Source organism: Crocuta crocuta, unplaced genomic scaffold (genome assembly GCF_008692635.1).
Source record: "Crocuta crocuta isolate KB4526 unplaced genomic scaffold, BGI_CrCroc_1.0 scaffold28, whole genome shotgun sequence".
Taxonomy (NCBI): Eukaryota; Metazoa; Chordata; class Mammalia; order Carnivora; family Hyaenidae; genus Crocuta; species Crocuta crocuta.
Genome location: NW_027533256.1, coordinates 8,844,995 through 8,862,934, shown reverse-complemented (window position 1 = coordinate 8,862,934; position 17,940 = coordinate 8,844,995). Strand labels below are relative to the sequence as shown.

Below are 17,940 nucleotides of genomic sequence, written 5' to 3'. Positions count from 1 at the left end.
AGAAAAATGTATGAACCAAGTGACCGTCCCTAGGAAACACAGTCGTCAGTGGTTCAAGATGTGGGCATGGCTCAGAGAGCTGCTGGCATCAGGGCTTAGCTTCGGAAAGGGGTATGCACAGCAGGGTGGTGGACCAGCGACCACAGGGAAAATCCAGCTGGGTCCGCGGTGCGCGCTGAAGGACCTTTAAAGGCCAGCAGGGAAGATGCTGCAGCCTCCAGCCAGGCCAGCAGAGGGCGGTGGCGCAGGATGACGCTCTAGTGCGCAGGCTCGCAGGCGTCGCTGGGATTGGGTCGGCGGGCTCCCACGAGAACCCAACTGGCAAGGTGGCCTGGGGGCGGGCCGGGGGCGGTTGAGGCCAGGCAGGGCGGGGCAGGCCAGGTGAGGAAAGGTAGCTGGCGGCCAGGTGGCACCGGGGGAGGGTGGGGGAAGCTGCCGCGCAGCAGCGTGAGAGGGCGGACTTGGGCTCACTCCGTGGCCCCGAGAGGAAGATGCCTTTGATGCCCAGGGGCCGAACGGGTGGATTGTGACCCACAGACACCAGGAGGCCTGCATATGCTTGTTTTGGGCAGGCCCTGGGCAGAGAGAAGCCTAGACGGGGAGACTCAGCCTGGGTAGTGTGATGTCCAGCTGTACTGTGACATGTGTTGTGGTTCCCGTGTGTGACAGGTTTGGGGCAGGAAACACTTTGGCTCTGTGGTAAAGAAAGGCCTTGAACTCTCGTTGAGGAGCATGGAGCCGATATGATTGGTAAGAAGCCATAATCAGGCACTAAGACGTGTATGGTCCTCGCTGGCCTGGGCTGGGGAGGTTTCGAGGCCAAGAACTTTGTTCTCACTCAAGGACCAATGAGGATTGAGGGGCCTAGCAAGAAACAGCATTAATTCATCAGTTAATTCAACAGCCAGTTTTGAACACCTCCTGTGTGCCAGGCACTGTTCTCGAAGTTGGGAATATACATGAACAGGAGAGGCAGGGCTCCTGCCTTGATGGAATTATATTCCGGGGGAAAGATAGCCAGTCAAGGCCGAGTCCTTGGTTTTTGCCTTGCCTACTTTTGCCTTGCTGTTTAATGAGATGGCCAAAACAGTAAGGGGTGGGGGTAAGGTTTCATTTTTGGAAGGGGTGGAACCAAGAATTAATGTTTTGAATATGTTAGGTTTGAGATGCCTACTAGGTTTTCCCCCAACGTGCAATATGCACACAGCATAGTTGGAAAGAATTTTCCAGTGAACTCTGTATGCTTGCCACCTAGGTCCTATCACTAACATTTAGCCACACTTGTTTTACATATTGATTTATCTCTCCATCCCTCTCTCCACCTGCCTATCTTGTAGATTTATTATTTTTTTTTATTATGGTGAAATATACAGGATAAAAATCTAGTAGATTTTTACTTTGAGATGTCAGATAGGTCATTGGAAATTTGAGTCTGAAATCCTTGGTGATGTCAGGGCTTTGGAATCACTACTAGATAGATGGTATTTAAACTAAGGGGCTGGTTGAAACCACATAGGTTGAGAGTGTACACAGAAAAGAAAAAGGGAAGCCAAAAAAGGAGGAGGTGGTGGTTAACTGTGGTGAATGCTACTATGTAAGATGGATTTGGAATTAGGATTTTAATTAGTTTAATAAGAATAACTTTTTGGAGTAGAGGGGCCTTTAGGTCAAGGTTTTTTTTTCCCCCAAGATAGAAGAAGCTAGAATATGTTTATGTTTATATGCCAGTAGGATTGAACTCCTAGAAAGGGAAAAATGATGCAGATGAGAGAAGGGAGCATTGCAGGGGTAAGTCCTTGACCATCTGAGAGGGGAGGAGATCCAGAGCAGGTGGGTGGTTGGCTTTGACTTGAGCAGGAAAACATATTCCAGTATAACGAGAGGGGAAACTGAGACAAACAGGTGCAGATGCAGACAGGTGGTAGCGGCACCATCTGTGATGGAGTCATTGGCTGAAAGGACAGTAGGGGAGAAGAGAAGAGGTGTTAGAACATGGAGGAGACACATTCTCCTCTGTAGTCCTTCCGGAGAGTGGAGAAGTGACCTAACTAAGGAAGTGGGATTGGACTGTCAGGCAATGTTGAATACCTGTTTGAGGTGTGTAGTCATGAATTTAGAGTGAGATCAACCAGTGAGGTTGTGTGGTCTTCTGGGAATGGTAGACCCCAGAAAGGTATTTTGATGATTAAATGAAATAATATATGGAAAGCATTGAATAAGTTGGCAAGCACATGATGAGTGTTACCTATTCTTGAGCTCTCATTGTTTTTCTTTTGGTTTGTGCAAATATAACTGGGGGGTGGGCTGACGTTTATTAAGTGACGGGGTCTTCTCCATTCAAACCTGTGTCCACTGTTTGCAGCTATTTCGAAGTCTTTCTCCTAGTGTGTTATATTTATACAGCTTGATAATTGGGGACGTTGGCAAAAAAAAGCCAAACTATAGCAAATGGGCCTGTCACTGGCAGACTAATTCAGTCTTGGCCTGGAAGGGCTGGAACTCTGTCACAGTTAACAGTCATAAAGTTCTTGTGAAAATCTATTTTGCATATCATATTGGATCTGATATACTGGGACTTTACAGAATCTACAGATCTAAGATCACCGGAGGGGATTTTCAGCTTAATTGGTTGTCATTTCTCCCTGACCACTTTAGCTGTATTATGGTACATATAACAACAATGGATGACATTGACGGCTCTTAAAAACGCCAAGTAGTGTTCTAAGCACATCACATGCAGTGTCTTGTGTAATCCTCACCCCAACTCAGTGAGGCAGGCACTGTCATTATCTCTATTTTTCATGTGCTGAGATGGTGCAGAGAGGTTAAATAACTTACCCACAGTACACATAGTCTTGATCTCCAGTTTTTGCTGCAGACTAACTATAAAAAAATTTTTTTTGGTTAAAGATTGGTTGGCCATCACTCACCTACACTGGAGTGTGGTAGTTAAGGTAATGGACTGAAGCAAATTGCCTGGGTTCAAAAGCTGCCACTTACTAGTTCTGTGTCTTTGGGCAACTCATTCGACTTCTGTGTGCATTTGTTTGATTGTTTTTTTAACCTATGTAATGGGAATAATAACAGTACAGTACATGCTCAATAGGGTTATTGTGAGGATTACATGAATTAATGTATGTAATAAGCCTAAAAATAATGCCTGGTTGTTTAAATGCTATTACCATCTGCCTGGTAATGCAACCAGGGTGGTGTGTATACTGATTGAAATCATTCACGCAGGGTCCTGTCCAACTGATTTTAGTAGAGTTTGAAAATTACGAGGCACTCTCTTAATGCTCCTAATTCAGGGATCACCTTTCCTTAGACTTTCTTATCTCTCTGAGGGAAACAAATTTAACAATTCACAATTTACCTCTTCAGCTTGGATTTCATTCAGACTCATCTGACCAGTGAGGTTAATTTCATTAGTCCTGGTATCACATCTCACTTGAAGGGAAACAAGGCATGGGTATTCCATTTTGCCATTCCCAAATTGGCAGCCTGGTGGGATTTGGTAAGAAAGGCCAGCAGGCTGTACAGCTGGTGCTGGGCATAGTGTGTAGTAAATGATGTGGGTCAGTAGTCTGCATGTGAAAAGGCTTTGAAAAGGTCTGTAGAATTTAGATTTACTGTGATGTGTTACATTCGTTACTGATTAAAAGCAACTGGGAAGGCTTGGCATGGAAGTGAAAGTTCTAAATGACCTTTGCTGGTACACAATAGGGAGAGTAAATTAATGGTATAAAGTAGCGGTTCCCTGTGGGTTTCTGCCAGAATCACCAGGAGGAAGTTTTATGATGCTTTGCAAAATGACAAGCTCCATGTCCACGGATTCAGAATCACTAAGTTATGGCAGCGTTTTGGAATCCATCAGTTTTTTTGAGAGCTCCACAAATGACACAGATACGTAGTTAGCATGGGATGCCATTAGTGCAAATCAGTGTTTTTCAGCCCTGTGTTTTAGAATTACAGATCAATTAGCCTTTTAAAGAATCCTGATGCTCTGGACCTACCCCAAGGATTTTGATTTAGTGGGCTTTCACATGGTCTGGACATTTGGTATTGGTTATTTTTTAAAAAGCTAAGTTGATTCTAACTTGCATCCAGGTTTGAGAATCACTGATATAATCAGCTAGATCTCTCTTCAACGTTTAGTTACTCATTTAAAATGGACATAACTTCAGGCAGCATCTTATCATCAGAACACTGAAAAAGTTAGCATTTCTAAACTTCTCCAATGCAGGTGTTCAATTCAACAATCGGGTAAAAATGGAAGATATGAATTGATGATTGAATTAGCACTAGTCATACTAAGCAATGAAGATTTCAATAAGCTGTCCTGGAGAAGCAAATTAACATTTACTAAGAGCTTTATATATAATCTCAGTCTTTGTGAGGTATATATTATTGCCATTATGTAGATGAGATTTTTGAGGGAGAGAGAGGTTTTCACCCAAGTGTGTACAGCTCCAAAGCCAGGTTCCATTTCCACCGTAGTTTTTAATCTTGACTGCACACTGGAGAACTTTAATGATCAACACTTGGACCCCATTCTCTGATTTCGTTCATTTGATGTGGCCTGCCATCGGTAGTTTGCAGAGTTCTCCAGATAATTCGAATGTGCACAATCCTGGTGGTCTGAATTTATTTTCTTTTACATCAGCAGGCTGCCCATCTTTGGACTGCTATGACTGGGTTCCTTGCTTTAGCAAATTTACTTTTCTTCATGTCATTTCTTTCTGCTTCTTCCTGCTTTTAATATATATGTATTGAGTGCCCAGTTTCTACCATTCATCTTGGCGCTGAGGTGACACCGTGATGACAAGACAGACCAGGTCACCAGCCTCATGGTACTTACACTGAGGGAGATAGACAGTACACATGTGAGCAGATACACATGGGCTGACATACAGAAGTAAACTTTAAAGTAATGAAAAGTGCTTTTTAGAAAAGTAAAGCAAGGTAGTGAGTACAGTGATCCTGACAGTGGTGCAGGAGAGTTCCGGTTGTTCTACGCTGTTGCCAGAACTGCTTCGTCCTGGTTGTGTGATTGCACGTGTTTCGTTTTAGCCATCCTAATAAGTATGTAGTGGCATCTCATTGTTTCCTTTTGCGTTTTTCTGTTGACATATGGTGTTGGGCGTTTTTTCCTATGTTTAATTTACCATCTGTAGTTTTTCTTCGGCAAAGTGTCTATTCAAATATTTTGCTCAAAAAACAAAACTTGGGTTGTTTGTCTTCTTCTTGAGTTATAAGGGTCTGCATGTGTTTGGAATACAAGTCCTTTTCCATATAGGTGTTTCTTCCAGTGTGCAGCTTATCTTTGTACTTTCTTAATGTTATCTTTTGAAGAGTGGGATTTAAATTTTTTGTTAAGAGTGTCAGTTTTTTCTTTTGTGGTTTGGGCTCTTAGTGTCCTAAAATATGTATTCTTTCATAGTTCTGGAAGCTAGAAGTCTGAAGTCAAGTTGTGAGCAGAACCATGCTCTCATCGATGTTTATCCAACCATACCCTTAGACTTATTTCCAGAGCGCGATGTATTAGGTAGGTTGAGGATGTTCCAAATCACCGTGGAATGTGGGTTCCATTTTGCTTAACAATTCCTTCCTCAGTTTGTCTCTTTCCCCTTGCATTTTGTTATATAGGCAACAAGGAGAACTCATGATCACAAGTTCTATACTTTGCTTAGGAATATCCTCAGCTAAATATCTAAATTCATTACAGTTGACCCTTGAATAACATGGGTTTGAACTGCGTGGGTCCACTTATATGTGGATTTTGTTCGATAAATGTAGAACAGAACAGAGTAAATAAGTGTATTTTCTCTTCCTTAGGATTTTTTAAATAACATTTTCTTTTCTCCAGCTTACTTTAAGAATACAGTATATGATACACATAACATTCAGATGTGTCAGTCCACTCGTGTTATTGGTAAGGCTTCCAGTCAATAGTAGACTATTAGTAGTTACACTTTTGGGGAGTCAAAAGTTATAGGTGGATTTTAACTATGTGGAGAGTCAGAGCCCCTAACTGCCAGTTTGTTTAAGGATCAACTATAGTTACAAGTTTTACTTGTGACCCAACAGTTAGAACACAATTCAGCCACTTTCTGCCACTTTGTAATGATTGCTTTTCTTCCAGTATCCAATAATGTATTCATTATTTCCTTTAAAAATTTTTAAAAAAATGTTTGTTTTTGAGAGAGAGGTGGAGCACAAGCAGTGGAGGTGCAAGGAGAGAGGGAGACACAAAATCCGAAACAGGCTCCAGGCTCCACGCTGTCAGCACAGAGCCTGATGCCAGTCTGTGGATCTTTTATTTCCCTTGTTTTATGCATTAGGTGGGACTTCTATAATTTGATCTTGAATAGGAGTGGTGACAGAGGACATCCTTGCCTTGTTCCCTATCTTAGAAGAAAGCGTCTAGTTTACCATCATTAAGTTACCTGTAGATGTTGTTGTCGATGTTCTTTATCAAGCTGGGGAAGTTCCCCTCCTCTAATCCTAGTTTCCTGAGAGTTTTTATCATGAATGTATTTGGGTTTTGTTAAATGTTTTTTTTCTGTGTATATTGATGTGATAATACAATTTTCCTTCTTCAGCCTGTTTTGCATTCCATCAGTTGGTTTTCACATATTGAACCAACCTTGGATACCTGGCAGAAGTTTTGCTGGTCATGGTGTACAATTATTTTTATCTATTTTTGGATTCAGCTGCTGATATTTTTGTTGATTTTTGTATCTGTGTTCATGAGTGATTTTGCCCTATAGTTGTTCTTTTCTTTTAATGTCTTTATCTGGTTTTGATGTTAGGGCAATGTTGGCTTTATAGAATGAGTTAGAAATTGTTTCCTATGATTCTGTTTTATGGAGGAGATTGGAGGGAATTGGTATAACTTTTATTGGTTTAATTTCTTTTATAGACATAGGCTGATTCAGATGATCAGCTTTTCCTTTTGTGAATATTGGTAGTTTATGTTTCATTTTATTTCATTTTAAAAGTTTATTCATTTTTGAGAGACAGAGACAGAGTGTGAGTGGGGAAGGGGGCAGAGAGACAGAGGGAGACACAGAATTAATGGTTTTATTAATTTTTCTCTTGATTTGCTGTTATCAACTTCATTTATTTCTTCTCTAATTTTCATTATTTCTTTGCTTGTTTCAGATTTGCTTTGGTCCTTTTTCTCTAATTTCCTGAGGTAGAAGCTTAGTTATTGATTTTATCTTTCTTTTTATAATGTATGCATTTAGTATTTTAAATTTATTCCTAAGTACCACTTTTGCTGTATCTCACAAATTTTGATGAGTTGTATTTCCATTTAATTTAGTTCAAAATATTTTTTCTCTTTGTACTTTTTTTTTTTAGTTTATTGTCAAGTTGGTTTCCATATAACACCCAGTGCTCATCCCCACAAGTGCCCTCCTCCATGCCCATCTGCCCCTTCCCCCCACATCCATCAGTCCTCAGTTTGTTTCTCAGCATTCAGGAGTCTCTCATGGTTTGCCTCCCTCCCTCTCCCCCACTATTTCCCCCACTTCTTCTCCCCCATGGTCCTCCGTTAAGTTCCTCCTAATCCTCCTATAAGTGCAAATAAGTCAGGCAGAGAAGGATAGTTCAAAATATTTTAAAATTTCTCTTGAGACTTCTTTGACTTCTGTGTTATCTTATCACATGTTGATTAGTCTCCAGCTATCCTTCTGTTATTTATTTCTAGTTTAATTTCACAGTGGTCTGAGAGCATATTTTGTATGATTTATACTTCTTCAGATTTGTTTTAAAGTGTGTTTTATGGCTTGATATGTGGTCTGTCTTTGTGAATGTTCCATGTAAGCTAGAAAAGAGGGCTTACTCTCTGTTGTTGAAGGAAGTAGTTGATAAAATGTCAATTAGATACAGTTGATTGCTTGTGTTGATCAGTTTAACTGTATCCTTTCTGAGTTCTTGCTTGCTGAATCTGTCCACTACTGATAGAAGGGTGCTGAGTTCTAGAACTAAAATAGTGGATTTGTTTCTCTTTGTAGTTTTATTACTTTCTGCCTCACGTATTTTGACGCTTTGTTAGGTGCATACATGTTAAGGATTGTTATGGCCTCTTGGAGAATGACCGAGTTATCATTCTGTAGTGTCACTCCTTGTCTCTGATAATTTTCCTTGTTCTGGCGTCTGCTTTGCCTGAGATTAATATAGATACTCTAGCTTCCTTTTGATTAGTGTTAGCATGCTATATCTATTTCTTTCCCTATTTAAAAATTCTATCTTTGTTGTTATATTTAAAGTGGGGTTCTGGGAGACAAATTATATTAGAGTCTTTTAAAAAGTCTACTCTGACATATGAATGTATTTATAGACTATTCACATTTAAGGTGATAATAATGTAGTGGGGTTAATGTCTACTGTATTTGTAACTGTTTTCTACTGTTCTTTGTTTCTTTATCTTCCTCCATTTTTCTGCCTTCCTTGATTTTAATCGATCATTTATTGAAGTCATTTCTGTCCTTTTAATTAAAAAATTATAAAAATCATTTTCTGTCCTCTTGATTAAAAAAATTAATTTTTAGTGGTTACGTTAGTGTTTGCAGTGTACATTTATAATAAATGTAAGTCTACATTCAAATAACATTATGCTGTTTCATGGGTACTCCCCATTTTGCCTCACATATTTATTTTATTAAGCAAAAGTCCCAATTTTTCCCTCCTATCCCTTATGACATTGCTGTCTTTCATTTCATTTATTCATATGCTATAATCACCCAGGACATTGTTGACATTATTACTTTGAAAAATTATTAGATCAATTACGAATAGGAAAAACAAAAGATTCTATTTGACCTTCATTTATTTTTTCTGTGATATTCTTAGTTTCTGACCTTTTCCTTTTCTCTGAAGAACTGCATTAAAATTTCCTGCAAGGAGGTCTGCTAGGGGCAGAGTCCCCCAGTTTCTGTTGGTTTGAGAAAGTTTTTATTTCTCCTTCACATTGGAAGGATAATTTCACTGTATACAGAATTCTAAATTGCTTTTTTTTTTCTTTCATCATTTAAAGTACCCCAAAGTGCTCTATGGTCCTGTTTGTGTGGTTCTTACAAAAAAATCTCAGGTAAATCTTGTCTTTGTTTCTCTGTAGATATATTTTCCCCCCTTCTCACTTCTTTCAAGATTTTCTTTTTGTCTTTGGTTTTCTTCAGTTTGAATATAATGTGCTTTGGTGTTTTCTGAGCATCTTGGTTCTGTGGTCTCATGTCTGTTATTAATTTGGGGAAGTTCTTGATTAATTTTACTTCAGATATTTCTGTTCCTTCCTTCCCCACTTTCTTCCCTCCCTCTCTTTTTCCCTCCCTCCCTCCCTTTATGCTCCTTCTGGTATTCCCATTACACATATGTTACACTGTTTAAAATTGTCCAGTAGTTCTTATATATTTTTCTGTCCTCCACTCCCCCTTCTTTTTTCTCTTTCTTTTTAGTTTGTGAAGTTTCTGTTGACATGTCTTCAGGCTCAATGATTCTTTCTGCAGCCATGTCCAATCTACTAATGAGTTCATCAAAAGCATTCTTCATTTATGTTACAGTGTTTGCCTTTGATCATTTCCTTTTTATTTATTTCTTTTTACAGTTTCCATCTGTTTGTGTACATGACCCATATGTTCCTAACATATTATTTACTTTTTTGTTTTTGCTAGAGCTCTTAGTTATTTTAAATCCCTACCTGATATATGTGTCATATTGGAATCTAGTTCTGATACTTGCTTTGTCTCCTTAGATGGTAAGGTTTTTCTTTTGACTGTTTAGAATGTTTTGTAATTTTTCTTGAAAGTCAGACATAGTATTTGAGTAATAGGAACTGATGTCCTTAGGCTTTTAGAGTGAGCTTTTCTGTCAATCTGGCTGGAAGCTGGGTTCTATCTAATGTTTCCTATAACGGTGGGTGTCAGAGGTCACAGTTTCTTCTACTTTCTTTCTTTTTTATTCTTTCTTTCTTTTTAAAAAAATCTTTCCATAGCTCTGTTGTCTTTAGGTCTTCCTAAGAACTCCTCCTTACATGGAGTTTGTGACTTGCAACTTGCAACTTTTTCAATTATAATCCACCGCTAACGTATGCTAACATGCTGAAGCCTAGTTGATATGGTAGGGTTTTGAGGAGGAAAGTATTGCGTAATTTTAGGATTAGATCTTGTATTTTTTGTGGGCCTGAGTCCTTGGGATTGATTTTGTGAATTGTTTATTACTATCTTTTCTTATCTCTTTACATAAGAGAGATGGCTAGAGGAAGCTAGAGTTGCCAATTGCACTTCTTCCAGGTCAGATAAAGCTCTAGTCAAGCACTCTTCCTTGGAGTGCAGGCCTTTATTATAGGGAGAATGCTTTAGGGACAATGCAAAATGGTTATGTTGTTCTTCCCTCCCCCATTTAAAACACAAGGGCAATTAAAAATTTTTTTTTTTCTCATGGGAACCTGGTGGAGTTCTTAGAGCTAAAATTCATAAAAGTATTGGGACTCTTCCAAGTCTGGACCCTCAGGGTTTGTTTTTTTTTTTCCACTCCACCCCTTTTTATTTTGGAACAGTATTTCATTCCATTCTATGATTATACATCATCCAGTGAGGGACATTTGGACTGTTTTAGGGGTGGAATTATTATGAAAAGCATTGCTATGAACAATGGTGAACAAGTCTTTATGTGCGTGTAACTTTTCATTTCACTTAATAAATTTCTCTTAGTAAATATCTAAGAGTGAATATGCTGCTTATGTGGTAAGTACGTGTTTAATGTAAAAAAAAACTGCCACACTTTACTTATAAGCATTTGTATCATTTTACATTCTCCCACTATACGTGAGAATATATAATTTGTCCAAATCATTGCCAACACTTGTAATTTTTCCAAATCATTGTCAACGCTTCCAATTTTTAGCCTCTGTAATTTTGGGATTTCTAGTTGGGGGAGTTTAGTGGTACCTTACTGCAATTTTATTTTGCATTTTCCTGTTACCTAATCATGTTGGGATATTTTCAAGTGCTTGTTGTCAATTTCTTTACCTCCTTTGTACAAATGTCAGTCCTTTGCCCATTTTTTAAAGAATTGATATAATTGGCATGGAACATTATATTAATTTCAGGCAAACAACATAATGATTCGATATTTGTATATATAGAGAAGTCAGCACAACAAGACTAAATAACACCCATCATCATACAATTATAATTTTTTTCTTGTGGGAAGAACTTTCAAGACATATGCTCTGAGCAACTTTCAAATATACAGTACAGTAATATTGACCCTAGTCACCTGCTGTATGTGACATCTCCAGGGCTTGTTTATTTTATAATTGGAAGTCTGTACCTTTTTACCTCCTTCACCTCAGGGGTTTTTCACTTTCAAGGTAGTCTACGCTCAGCCTACAGTGCTTTGTAAAACTTACTGCTTAATTCTTCCTACTCCCCACTGGCTCTGATACCTTCTGTTGGAGGTAAGCTGATATCAGCAGTACTTCTCTGTGTCTGCCTACCTCTCTGGATTTGGGGTGGCAATTTGCTCTGTCACCTCAGTTCTCTGGTGGATCTAAGAAAACTCATTGATTTTTACTTTCATCGTTTTTCTTGTGAAGATGAGAGTGATGACTTCCTAGCTCTTTGCTTGTCAAAGCTAAACCAGTAGTCACAGTGATCTTTTAAAGAGATTAAAAAATCCTTCATATTTTTACCATTTTTGGTATTCTTACCATTTCTGGTATTTTTACTATTTTTGGTATTTTCTACTTTGTGTGTGTGTGTGTGTGTGTGTGTGTGTAACTTCAAATTTCCACATCTGTCCTACTTTTTCTTCTCGAAGAACTTCTCTTAACACCTTTTAGTGCAAACATGCTGACACTGAATTCTGTCAGTTTTTTCTAGGTACCTCCCAGATTTCTACAATATCTTTGTCAGCATTTGGACTATGATGTTTGTAATCCATACATCCCCCCTGCCCCCCAATTCAGGTTCTGAACATTTCTTTGATTTGTGATTTCTTGTCATCTATTAATCACAGAAATTTCTAAGTATTTTCTCTTTTGGTGACTCCACTTATACAGAAATTAGGACATTCAATAATGACCCACAACTTTTGAGTGATCTTCCGATTTTCACTCATCTGCTTGTTTCATTTTGGATCATTTCTATTTAACTGTCTTCAAGCTTAACAGTTTTTCTCTTCAGCTGTGTTCAGTCTTGTAATAGATCTACCTAAGAAATCCTTTATCTCTGATATCATTTTCTATTTCTAGCATTTCCATTTGATTATTTAAAGTACTTTGTCACTCTACTTAAATTCTCTAACTGTTCATATATGTTGTCCACCTTGTCCCCTCAACCCTTTAACATTGTGCAGTGACATGCTCCTCATTTTAGTTTGAGACCTCATTAGAATCACCTATACCATCCATATTTCTACCAAAATTCTGTTTGTGGTTACTTATGTATCCTCTAAGAAAATGGAAATTTTGTAGCACTCTTCTTTTCTTCCTGAGCTCTCACTAGAATTGCCTTTAAATGTCCTTTCATGGCAGTCTGGGTTTTGTCTAGCGTGCACCTTGAACCTCTTCTGGCCTCTATTCTTACCTGGTTCCAAAGTGCTCCTGCATCAAGTATTCGTTACAGCAGCATCCCCACTTCTCAGTACCAATTTTTGTGAGAGTAACTTCAGGCTGCTGCAACAAAATACCATAAACTGAGTAGCTTAAACAACAAACATTTCTTTCTCACAGTTTTGGGCACTAAAAGTCCAAGCTCAGGGTGCCAGAATGGTTGGGTTTTGATGAGGACTTTCTTCCAGGTTGCAGACTGCCGTCTTCCTGTTGTGTCCTCACTGGTGGAAAGAGAGCTCTCTGCTTCCTATAAGGTCCCTAATCCGATTCATGAGGTCTCCACTTTCATGACCTAATTACCTCCCAAAGACTCCACCTCCAAATACCATCCCCTTGGGATTAGGGTTTCAATATATGAACTTTGGAAGGACATGAACATTCAGTTCTTTGCAGGAGAAAACCAAGTGCAAGCTTTCCAGAGTCCACACTTAGCGAGGTCACACAGAATGTATTTAATTCCCCCAGCAACAAATTGTGATACCTTGTGGTAAGTGTTGTCTACCCAGGATGCTCACCTGAGGCTAGGAATTGAGGGTTTTCTGGGGGGTCAGTCATGAAGGCACACAGTATTTGTGTGACTGATGGTGGTCACTGAGATTCCAGATGTCCAGAAAGCAAGCAGATGGTCAGCGTACACCACATAATTATTTACACCACATAGTTACAGCACATACAGCAGGCACAGTGAGTCACTCTTATCATTTAGGGAAAATTTTGCCTGGCAAGTTCCCAGATGAAAACCACGAGCCAGCCTTGCAGGTAGGTTTTTCTAAGTGTAGCAGCCTAAGGCCTGCTATATCAACTCTTGTCTGCACACGTATGTAATGCATATATGTTTGTGCTTGACATAATCTCAGTTATGGAAAGGCTTAGCTGTACCCTATAAATAAATAGTTCCTTGAGATACACAAGCCAAAGTCTATTGATTAAAGGTACAGGAATTATATACTTTGGAATAGCCAGGCACACTCATGTAATTACTGGTATATTTCCCAAAGAGCAAGAGGAAGGGAAGAGGGAAGATAAAAAGGAGGAACAGACCGATGGACAGACAGATGGACCTGATGTTCAGGAGGGTTGAGGGAAGATGCCAAAGCAAGTTATGTCGTGGGTGAAACAAATAATAGAAGACTGTTTATCTTGATACCTAAATAGCAGAAGCATCTAGGTAAAGAAGTCATTTTCAAATGTATTTAGTAAGTCGTTATTTTTACTAATGCCATTCTAATAATTGAAAAAGTATTTGCTCAGAGTGTGGCTCATGGTAACTATGTCAGTCCCTGAGTTGCAAGTGACTGAGCAAGTGAATTCCAGTGCTTTATAATACAAACAAGATGGTAAAAGGACCCGTGAAGGGGTAACAGTTCTCTCATTTCTATAATCGGTGGCTAACAGCTCTTTAATGTTTAAACTTCCATTAATAGCTTGATTTTTTAAATAATTTTTACACAATGACCTCTGCGTTTTATTTTACACTTACTGAAGTAGATTATTTATCTTTTTATGGCTTTAAAAAATCAGTTTTGTTGAAGTATAATTATGCACACCTATCTTAATCTTGGGAATAAAGACAGCTTTGTTTTTTCCTTCTGTATTTGAATACATTTGTTTCTTTTTCGCCTCGTTGTGCTGGCCAGAACTGCAAATAGCCTTTGAGATTGTGCTTCAGCACCTCATCCCTCCCTGCTTCCTACCCCCCAACCCTCACACACACATATTGCAGAAAGTAACTAATAAGCCAAAAGTGAGATTTCCTAATGGCAACTTCACTTTCTACGTGAATATTGGTGATCTGTTTAATTGGAAAAAGCAAAACACTATTCTTTTAAAAAAATATACTAAACTAAAAGCAGTTCTTAAGTGGCATAAAACATGTTAAATAATAATAGTTCCAGAAGCTTGCCCTGAGAATTTGGTCACCAGATATATAGATTTCACAGGAAAGAACTCTTATTCCTAAGGTGACTTCAGGTCGGGTAGTAGTTACTCAGTACAGGCATTTGGGTTTCTTTCATTTTCTTCCTTCCAGGCCAACACAGGTCTCAGAGTAGAATTTTCAAAAGAATTGGAAGTACTCAGCCCTAGAGGTTAGAATTGCTAGGACAAGGTGCTGAGCATGTCATTTCAAACTATATTTTGGCATCTTGCTTCCAACATAAAGTCCAATATGCAGAATGGTCTTCGCTGGCATCTGCTTTGGTTTTGAGAGTATTTGAGACAGACTGACAATCGCACCTTAACTAAGCATTGAGAATACGTACAATATTCGTTGGTTCTTCTCTATCGCTCTAACTCCTGAAGAAAAATGTCCTGCATTAGTTTCTTGGGGGAACCAAATTCTTGTGTTTTCTTCCTCTTATGGTCACATGGGACCACTTTATGCCATATTGGAGCTTTATTTGTCTATCCTCAGTGCTGTATCCCAAAGCAGGTAACAGATTTTTAATATTTTCCCCCTTCTCAGGGTTAATTCCTTGATTTTCTACCTTATAGCAATCTTCTTTAGGAGTTGGGAGGAAAACTTTTAATTTAGGGATCTGACCTCTGTGACTTCCTAGGGTTCTTGACATGGTTATGCAGATTGCCCAGTGATGCATACAGATTTTTCATGGAATTAAATAATTAGTTAACCCATCAAACATTTAGAATGTGCTAAAATGTCTAGAATGTGCTGGTCACTGAAGATACAAAAATGAAAAAGTTAAAACTCCTGCCTTCAAGGTGTTTATGGTTCAACTTGGGGAGATGAGTGTAGAAATCATTATAAAAAACAGAAATTATAGGGGAAGCCCTGATGGGGTATTACTTAATCAAGCATTGGAAGAGGTAGATAATATGGTAAAAGCTTTCACTATATTCCCTTAAAAGTTTTCTTTTGCATTATAATAAATGAAGATTCTGTTTTTTATTATATAATTTACTTTTACATGCTTTATAGACCATCTAGGCTTTAATGACACACATGCTGAATTTTATAATCTCATGCTATTGCTGATTTACTATAGCAGCTGCAACTCACAAACTGAATTAAATGTTAATCAGCTTAATGAAGATATTCTTTTGTCTATTTGTCCTAAGACATACTAGACCAAGTGTAAGAGAAGAGAAATTCTTCCAGTTTGATTTTTATATTTCTATAGGGCTGTCTCAAACTCACTGCACCAATAAACACTAGAAATGGGTATGTGTTTCTGATCGGAGTTGTTTGCTCTGGGAGCAGTACTGACTTACATGAAAGATTTGAAACAGGTGACTGTTGGTATGGATTAATATGGATTTTAGTCTATTCGCCTGTGCATTAGAGAGATCCTAGGTGTGTGGGGAGTGTATTCATACAAAGACCATGAGCTGTTGGAGTGCGGGACCATTCAGATGTTTCATCTGATGGAATGCAGCATATAGCATATTTAAACCCTGACATTTATTTATTTATTTATTTTAAACTTTTTTAATGTTTTATTTATTTCTAGGCGAGAGAGAGAGAGACAGCATGAGCAGGGAAGGGTCAGAGAGAGGGGGAGACACAGACTCTGAAACAGGCTCCAGGCTCTGAACTGGCGTCAGCACAGAGCCCGACGCGGGGCTTGAACCCATGAACCGCGAGATCATGACCGAAGTGAAAGTCGGACGCTTAACCGACTAAGCCACCCAGGAGCCCCTAAACCCTGACATTTAATTAAGAGTATCTCCAATTACCAAGGAGCATCTTGAAATTGAGAATTTCTAAAGAAAATTCATTTTATTTGTCTTAAGATTGTATCATTTTAAATATTTTCAGTCATGTATTTCAGAGGCAGAAGCTTGGGCATTATTCTCAGTGGTTCTTAGTTACCAGTGAGGTCATTAACTTCTCAAGTCTGCTTCCAGGGAAGGCTCACCACTCAAGTCCATTACTGCAGTACCAGTCATGAGGCCACTGCTGTTCTTGTAAAAAGAAGAGATTTTTTTCCCTTCATCAAAATAGCATTAAAAAAAATTAAAAGTGTGATGCATTAAAATTTGAAATGACTATATTAGAGATTTTATTCAATGTATTGATTGAGGAAGGAACCAGGAAGACGATGAAAGGAGTTCAGAGAAGATTTGATGATATTTTTATAGGCATTTGGAATGAATATTAGAATGAGAACTCTAGGTTAGATTAGAAAGCTTAGTTTAATGTCTGACAGGGCAATAGATGATAATCTCTGATGTTGTCTCTGATGTTGTAGAAAAATCTATAGGTTAACATGTAATTATACTAAGTCTAGGATTTAAACAATGGGTTGTAGTTACAATTCTCTACATAATTGAATGATCCTTGGAAGGACCTATTAAATATTAACCTCATAATATTAAAAGGACATGTCGCCTACCTTTTTGCCTTATATACATGTTTTAAATAATCTTTCTTAACATTCTATATCTCAGAATTCTAAAATATGTATGCTTCGGGGGTGCCTGGGTGGCTCAGTTGGTTAAGCGTCCAGCTTCGGCTCAGGTCATGTTCTCGCAGGTTGTGAGTTTGAGCCCCGCACTGGGCTCTGTGCTGACAGCTCAGAACTTGAAGCCTGCTTAGGTTTTGGTGTCTCCCTCTCTTTATGCCCCTCCCCCCTCCTCTCTCTCAGAAATAAACATTAAAAAAAAGAAATATGTATGTTTCAAAACATTAACTTTTAGATTCAGGTTACAGTAATCCCATATCATTTGCAGGTAGCTAATGGAGAAGTTGCCAAACAAAATGTACTCTAGGTTTTAACCAGAGGGAGTAATTAAACATGATTTTACAGTTCTTTCTTTTACAGGCAAAGATTAGAAAAGAAAACATGCTTATTCTATCTGAGGACTTTTTATAGATTGAACATGAACTACTTGAAGACAGGCTCTGTAGTTAATTCTTATCCATTCAATATTGAATCTCCAACACCTACTTTAGCATAAATGTGGCATTCAAAGAATTAAGTCATTGAGTGACGTTGACTGAATAAATATCAGTAATAATCTAATAGAAACTCCTTTGCATTGTGTGTTTGACCAGGTGAACAACAATTGTGTGCTGGCCCCAGGATACTAATCAGAACTTCTGCCTGACTCTCAAGGCACAAGGCTCAGTACCTGCAGAAGCCTTTTACCCATCTAATCCGGGCATGGGGACAACATGTCTTCACCTAGGAAGGCCACAGCACAGTCTGGTAGGTTCTCATGCCTTGCACTCTTTGGGGGATGTCGAACAGAAGGGGCCAGAGCAGTGCTTCTCAGACTATAAATACATGTGGGAACCACTGTGGGTTCGGTAACCTGCAGATTCTGACTCACCAGGTCTGTCCTGGTGAACCTGGACA

The 17,940-nt window shown here is 38.7% G+C and overlaps 1 protein-coding gene across 4 annotated transcripts in view; it reads left to right on the top strand.

The window, feature by feature from the left end:
* Window positions 1–339: 339 nt before the first annotated feature.
* The window catches only part of PTPN20 (protein tyrosine phosphatase non-receptor type 20), a 111,968-nt gene continuing 94,367 nt past the window's right edge, over window positions 340–17,940 (top strand). For 3 of the 4 annotated variants that reach the window (XM_077746468.1, XM_077746465.1, XM_077746469.1), the window contains exons 1-2: window positions 687–750; window positions 17,637–17,790. In XM_077746468.1, the coding sequence (XP_077602594.1) occupies window positions 17,757–17,790 (34 nt within the window). In that variant the 5' untranslated portion in view covers window positions 687–750; window positions 17,637–17,756. Of the gene's footprint in view, window positions 382–686; window positions 751–17,636; window positions 17,791–17,940 lie in introns of those variants that run through there. The other variant, XM_077746467.1, reaches the window with a different exon arrangement.